We start from the raw sequence: 7,319 nt of genomic DNA on the forward strand, positions 1-7,319 counted from the left end.
AGCGGAAAACTCTCGTAAATGAGCGCCACAAGTTTTGTTCTGCCTCCCATTGATTCAATGGGAGGTCAGAGGCAGAAACGTCGGCAAGAAAGCACATGGCGCTTTCTTATCCAAGAGCCGCCGAGAAAAAAAATCGCCTTTGCCTCCCATTGAAATCAGTGGGGGTTGATTTTGGCCATTTTTGGCGCTGATTCAGATGCGGTTTCTGCATAAAAAAAAAAACTCTGTGTGAACTGACCCTAACTCTAAAAGAATATTAAATGGCTCCTTACTGTCCATTAGAGGGCATAGTTTACAATTACTTGTCGATAGGCAGACCCGAGAAGGATTTCCTTGAGAGTGATGAGGGAGGTCCTAGATGACTAGAACTACTTTGTCATCAAATTAGCATTTGGAAAGCTAGGGGCCCATATGCTGTTCTGCATGCGGGCCCTGTGTTGTGTTTTCCAGCCCTCATCGAAGTGTATTAACTGTTAATAATAATCTTAACCCCTTAATGACCAGCCTATTTTAAACCTTAATGACCAAGCCATTTTTTACGTTTTTCCATCGTCGCATTCCAAGAGCTATAACTTTTTTATTTTTGCGTCGACATAGCTGTATAAGGTCTTGTTTTTTTGCGTGACAAGTTGTATTTTTTAATAGCACCATTTTGAGGTACATATTATTTATTGATAAACTTTTATTAACTTTTTTTTGGGGGGGAATAGAAAAAAACCTGAAATTTTGCCACTATTTTTCGCGTCTTAAATCTACGGCGTTTACCGTGTGGTATAAATAACAACATAACCTTATTCAGCAGGTTGTTACGATTGCAACGATACAATTTATAGAGTTTTTGTATGTTTTACTACTTTAACACAGTAAAAACGCTTTTTTTTCAAAATTATTTGTTTTTGTGTCTCCATATTTGAAGAGCCGTAACGTTTTTATTGTTCCGCCGATGCAGTTGTATGAGGGCTTTTTTTTAAGGGAAGACTTGTAGTTTTTATTGGTACCATTTTTGATCACTTTTTATCACATTTTTTTCAAGTCAGGATTCACAGTTTAAAACGGACAGGCATCTGCTAGGTCATGCCTCTGGCATGACCTCGCAGGCATTCGCTACAGGCAGCACTGGGGGCCTTTATTAGTCCCCTGGCTGTCATCGGAGACACAGACACTCGGCGATCTTATCGCCGGGTGTCAGTGGGAGAGAGGGAGCTCCCTCCCTCTCTCCAAAACCACTCAGATGGAGAGGTTTCTTATATCGATCTTACACGTTCCAACACGTTCCCTGCTCTCAGCTACCTCTGGCTGCTGAGAGCAGGGAGATTTGACAGCTCCCTGCTCTGTTTATTTATCCTGATGCAGTGCCTTAAAAGCGCTTATGCATCAGAATAAAGCCTGTTAGTGACTGACGTGAAAAGGCGTATTAGCGGTCACTAACGGGTTAATTTATTTTACTTCCACATATTCCGCAGCACTTTACAATTCAGAGGGAACATGTACAGACAATATCAGACATTACATAGTGACAAAATTATAATTTAAACAAGAGGAGTGAGGACTCTCCTTTCAAGAGCTTACAATCCATGAGGAAATATGGGTGACACAAGAGGTAAAAAGTTCTAGTTCTGTAGAAATGGTTTAGGGTAACATAGGGTAATACATATAAAGCTGCATGATCCGGTCACCAGTCAGTATCTGTGTATGCACAAATAGGAAGTGATTAGGGTGCAAGGAGTGTGGGGAATCCTGCAGAATGAAGGGGTTAGGTATTCAGGAATAATGTTGTGAGGAGGACAGGAGTCAATGTATGAAAAAGGTTAGGACATGCCTAAAAAAAATATGTTTTTAGGGCACACTTAAAACTGTGGATGTTGGGAATTAATTTGATTGTCTGGGGTATCACATTCCAGAGGACTGGTGCAGCACGAGAAAAATCATTCCAACGCAAGTGGGAGGTTCGGATTATGGAGGTTGTTAATCTTTGATCCTTGACAGAATGGGTAGGGTGATGTAAGGGGTTGCAGCACTGTGGAGAGATTTGTGGGTGAGACTAATAAGTTTACACTGAATTTTAAAGCAAATTGGAAACCAGTGCAGTGACTGGCACTGGGTAGTGGCATTCGTATAGTGGCTGGTTGCTTTAAACATTCAAGGAAACATAAAAAGTGCCTTTGCTATTTCTATACAGATTGTTAAGACTTTCAAACTTGTTTCACCGTGAATCAGTATTGACTCTATCTAGATATATTTCCTATCTTTACAAGAGTCCGATGCAGAGCGCTGGTTACCTCTTTGTTTTGTAAACTGTATATTAATGGATTTAGCATGGGAGTCACTGCAGTATACAAGACTGAAAACATCTGATCGAGTAGTTCTGAATTTCCCGAGGATAAATATGCACACATGGTTGTACCATAAAAGATTGTAAGAACAGCAAGGTGGGAGGAACATGTAGAGAACGTCTTCCTTCGACTTTGTGCTGATTTAATGTGCAAAATACTCTTAACAATTTTGCCATAGGATGACAAGCTAAGCACGAAAGGAAAAATTGTAAGAATAGAAGTCTCTGTATAAAGTACTATGCTAAAGAACTCTGAAGAACAAGCAATTTTTGTGAGTGCTTTACTGTCACAATAGAAGTGGTGAATTTTATGTGAATCACAAAATGATAAAAGGAACGCAAACGCCATCACAAATAATGAATTTATACCACCCGAAACCCAGGTAATAACCAAAAAAAGTGCAATGTTTTTCTTATGCATGATAAGACTGTAGTGTAAGGGTTTACATATAGCCACATAACGATCAAAAGCCATAACAGACAGCAAAAAGATTTCTGTGCTACAAATAAAATTATACAAAGACATTTGAAGGTAGCAATGAGAAAATTTGATAAAATTGTCTCCAGTAAGAAGAATGTACATTAGTTTTGGGAGGGGAATCGACAGGTAAAACATATCAACAGTTGAAAGATTCATTAGAAATACGTACATAGGAGTGTGTAATTGTTGGTCAGTTAATACAAGTGTAAAGATTATTGCATTCTCTAGAACTCCGGTCAGGTACATCAAAAAGAAGACAATGAACAGAAGCGGTTGCCTCCCGCCATCACTGGAAAACGCTATGATCTCAAAGCCAAGGGCTATCGTTTGGTTGTCCATCTGCTGTTGCTTTTGGAGTCATATGTGGTTTGAGGGGCATTTATCTATATTATTTCTGAGGAAAAGAGGAAATTTGACTGTGTTGAGTACAAAACATACAATTAGTGAATAATTAAAGGAACACTCCAGCCAAAATGGATACACTGTGTTATGTCTATGGCAGGATCTGCCATAGGCGTAACACAGTGTATTTTGCCTGGAGTGTTCTTTTAAATATGTATATTATATATATTCTAGATCTATATATTAATACATAGTTGACTGGATTAACATATGTAGTATTTGTGTACTATCAATAGCATTTTTGATACTAGATAAGACACATTGCCCCATGTCAATTAAAATCACAAATTCCCTTCCACAACTAATTTTGACTATTTACACGATTCAGCAAATTTTCTACAACAGGCAAATTATATATAGTTAAAGCATAGCTGTAAATTACATAAATTCAGTATTACATGTGAATATATGAAACTTGGATCTTCCTCGTGTACCAGAAGGCTGTAGTTCTTCTTTTCAGAAATCTCGCACTTACCTAAAAAAATCCTTTAATTGTAACACAGAAAATACTAAATGGAGAGGAGGGGGATGATGCTGCATGCTGTGAGAGGGGAGGAGAGCAGCAGAGAGAAGATATCTGATTGGTCAGAACACACAGCACAGCTCTCCCTCTCCATACAACTACATTATATAGAGAAAATTAGGAATTTGGAGAAATTATGCAGGAGAAAATGACTCAAAATTTGCTGTTATGCCTTAAAATATTATTTTGATTTTAGGCAAATACACTGCTAGGGATTCCTTTGTATCCTATCTGGGTCTGTACCTCCTTCCTGCCTTTTCATTCTCTATCACTAAATAAGATAATGGCAATGATATAGACAGTGTCAGGCAAAATAAATATAGAAAGAGCAAAAACGTAACTATTTTGTAACAATTAGTATAGCTCTTCCCATAGAAGTCAATAGAGATCTTGACTAATTTGGGAATACTATGACAACACTGACATCCCCATAGAAGTCAATGGTACCTGGAAAAATAGATGCTGCATATTCACCTAAAAATAAAATGTTATGATAGTCGTTCATATATTGCATTCCAATATAAATAGCGAGCTTTACAGGGTCGTAGCTGTAGGAGGTAGCGGTGGCACCTGTAGCTTACCGGGGCGCAAAGATGCCTCTGCCACATACGTAGATAGGACAACAGCATTATAATTTGTACATGGTAGATAGAGGTCCCTGTTATAGATCTTACATTTGGGCTCAGAAGCTTCACATAATTCCTCTGGAGACTTACCTTTTGCTCTTGAAAACTACCCTCTGACAAATAGAAGAGCCCTCCAATTCTTACTGAAGCTGAAGAGTACATTGGTGAATATTAGAACATTTCCTACTATCTGCTTCTGTTATCCTTATATATAGTTAATATCTCCTGAGGGAGAATGTCCTATGTGATTTTATTTTGTGTTTGTTCCACGGACAATATTCCCTGAAACATTTTAAAGTAGTAAATTGCAATTATTTTCTGTCATTATTATTTTTTCTGATTAACCACTAGACACAAATTATGTACTGTAGTATTTATGTGTCTGGACCGTTAAACTATATAACCCCTTTTATTGAAATAAAATAGTTTTACAAATAGGAAATGGGGTACAATAACAAAGCATTATATAGGGGGTATCCGGTTATATGAGCCTTACTTTCACTTTGTTGATTTTAGTTGTCAATTTTGATATTAAGTATATAGAGGGGAGAAAACAGGTGAAGGAGGAGACTGGAAAGAGGTTGACATTGTATTTCTGGGGTTAACTGTGGTTTGGCCAGCTGCCTTCCCGCTACGGCAGTACGGCCTAGTGGGTCCACTAAACTGCTTTGTGACAGTACGCTTAGGCCATGGACCCCGCTGGTCAACCTGAGACTTTGACGACACAAGCCATGCTGGCTGAGATGGAGGATCTCCAGTCACGACAAGACCAGCTCCTCCTGTCGGTGAACGCCATAGCCCATCGGTTGCTCGCTCCAACCACAGTCGTCACCGCACCCGTTCCTGCGGTTCCGCCTGCTACACTTCCTGTCTGTACCGGTACCAACCCACTCTGTTTCTTGCCGCTACCTCCACGCTATAACGGAGATCCGAGGTCCTGCAGGGGATTTTGAATCAGTGCCTGATCCATTTCAGACTACATGCCAGGTCCTTCTGTTCAGATGACGTCAGGATCACCTTCATCATCTCTCTCCTTACTGGCAAAGCCCTGGCATGGGCCAATCCTCTGTGGGAACATCAGGGACCAGAGACCCGGGACTTGCAGTGCTTCTTACGGACCTTCCGCTCGATCTTTGAGGAACCTGGGAGAGGTCCTTCGGCTGCTGCATCCTTGCTAACCCTACACCAGGGAGACCTCTCCGTGGGCGAGTATGCCATCCAGTTCCGTATCCTGGCTGCTGAATTGACCTGGAACAACGAGGCTTTGGTGGCTACATTCTGGCAGGGACTGTCTTCAGGGATCAAGGACGAGCTGGCTGCTCGTGATCTGCCATCTACCCTGGACGATCTTATCCTACTCGCCTCCCGTGTCGACATGAGGATCCAGGAACGTTCCCAAGAGGTTCTCCGGGGGAGAGAAGTCCCCAGGCTGGATTCTGCTTTCCCGCAATCCCCCTCAGTCATCCCACCAGTGGATCCGATGCAAGGCAATTATGTCAAATTGTCCACCCAGGAGAAACAACGCAGACGCACTTCTGGACTTTGTCTGTATTGCGGCCATGGAGGACATATTGTGCGTCTGTGTCCCCAGAGGCCAGAGAGACCCCATTGCCTAGGATTGGTTGGAGAGATAACCTAGGTGGAACGGAGCCTAGCAGAGCATTCGCTTCCAAATTGACTATTCCTGTGACCCTGGTATCCGGCGAGAGGACGCATCAAGTTTTTGCCTATCTTGACTCTGGCTCTGCTGCAAACTTCATCCAGAAAGAGCTGGTGGATCATCTTCATTTGCCCACAGTTCCCCTAGAGACGTCTTTGGCTGTTGCCTCAGTTAATGGACTGCCTATGCCTGATCCCATTATCTCTAAAACCAAGCCATTGAAGCTCCAGGTTGGAGTACTTCATTCTGAATATATTTCTTTCCTTGTTTTGCCCAAGGCCATCAATCCTGTTCTGCTGGGCCTGCCTTGGCTTCAACTACATGCCCCAGTCCTGGACTGGAATTCTGGGGAGGTTCTCGAATGGGGCTCCAAGTGCCATGGTCGTTGTCTGTTGCAGATCCATCCTGTCAAGCCTCCTCTGCCTCAGTCGTTGGCGGGATTGCCTTCCCAATTTGCTCAGTATGCAGATGTTTTCAGCAAAAGGGAGTCTGAGACGCTGCCTCCACATCGGACTTATGACTGCCCCATTGAACTGGTTCCTAATGCCTCTCTACCCCGTGGACGGGTATATCCTCTCTCCTTGCCAGAGTCTCTATCCATGTCAGCCTATATCAAGGAGAATCTGGAGAGGGGTTTTATACGAAAATCTTCCTCCCCGGCCGGGGCTGGATTCTTCTTCGTTAAAAAGAAGGATGGATCCCTTCGTCCCGGCATTGACTACAGGGGCCTCAACCTGATCACAGTCAAAAACAAATACCCGCTGCCTCTCATCTCTGAGCTGTTTGATCGCATACGAGGGGCCAACATTTTTTCTAAGCTAGACCTGCGTGGGGCTTACAATCTAGTCCGGATTCGCCGGGGTGATGAATGGAAGACAGCATTTAACACCCGGGATGGGCACTACGAATACCTGGTGATGCCCTTCAGACTGTGTAACGCTCCTGCAGTGTTTCAGGAGTTCGTTAACGATATCTTCCGGGATCTACTCTATGTCTGTGTTGTTGTTTATCTCGATGATATTTTGATTTTCTCACCAGATCCGACGACTCATCAGAGGCATGTCTGTCAGGTTCTACTACGATTGAGGGAGAATCATTTATACGCCAAGTTGGAGAAGTGCGTCTTTGAGAAGAATTCTCTGCCCTTCCTGGGCTACATCATCTCGGATCAAGGCCTCAAAATGGATCCTGAGAAAGTGAAGGCTGTCCTGGAGTGGCCATGTCCCCAAGGCTTAAGGGCCATACAGCTGTTCCTGGGATTCGCCAATTTCTACCGGCAGTTTATTCTTAACTTC

At 42.5% G+C, this 7,319-nt stretch overlaps 1 protein-coding gene across 1 annotated transcript; it reads right to left on the reverse strand.

Moving 5' to 3' along the window:
* Window positions 1-2,225: 2,225 nt before the first annotated feature.
* Window positions 2,226-3,152, reverse strand: LOC142750535 (olfactory receptor-like protein OLF4). Its single transcript, XM_075859538.1, has one exon. The coding sequence runs from the start codon at window positions 3,150-3,152 to the stop codon at window positions 2,226-2,228; it is 927 nt and encodes a 308-aa protein (XP_075715653.1).
* Between the last annotated feature and the right edge of the window lie 4,167 nt (window positions 3,153-7,319).

Source organism: Rhinoderma darwinii, chromosome 3 (genome assembly GCF_050947455.1).
Source record: "Rhinoderma darwinii isolate aRhiDar2 chromosome 3, aRhiDar2.hap1, whole genome shotgun sequence".
Classification (NCBI taxonomy): Eukaryota; Metazoa; Chordata; class Amphibia; order Anura; family Rhinodermatidae; genus Rhinoderma; species Rhinoderma darwinii.

Coding starts and splice junctions, on each gene's coding strand:
- LOC142750535 (XM_075859538.1), bottom strand. CDS start 3,152: ATGGACAACCAAACGATAGCCCTTGGCTTTGAGATCATAGCGTTTTCC.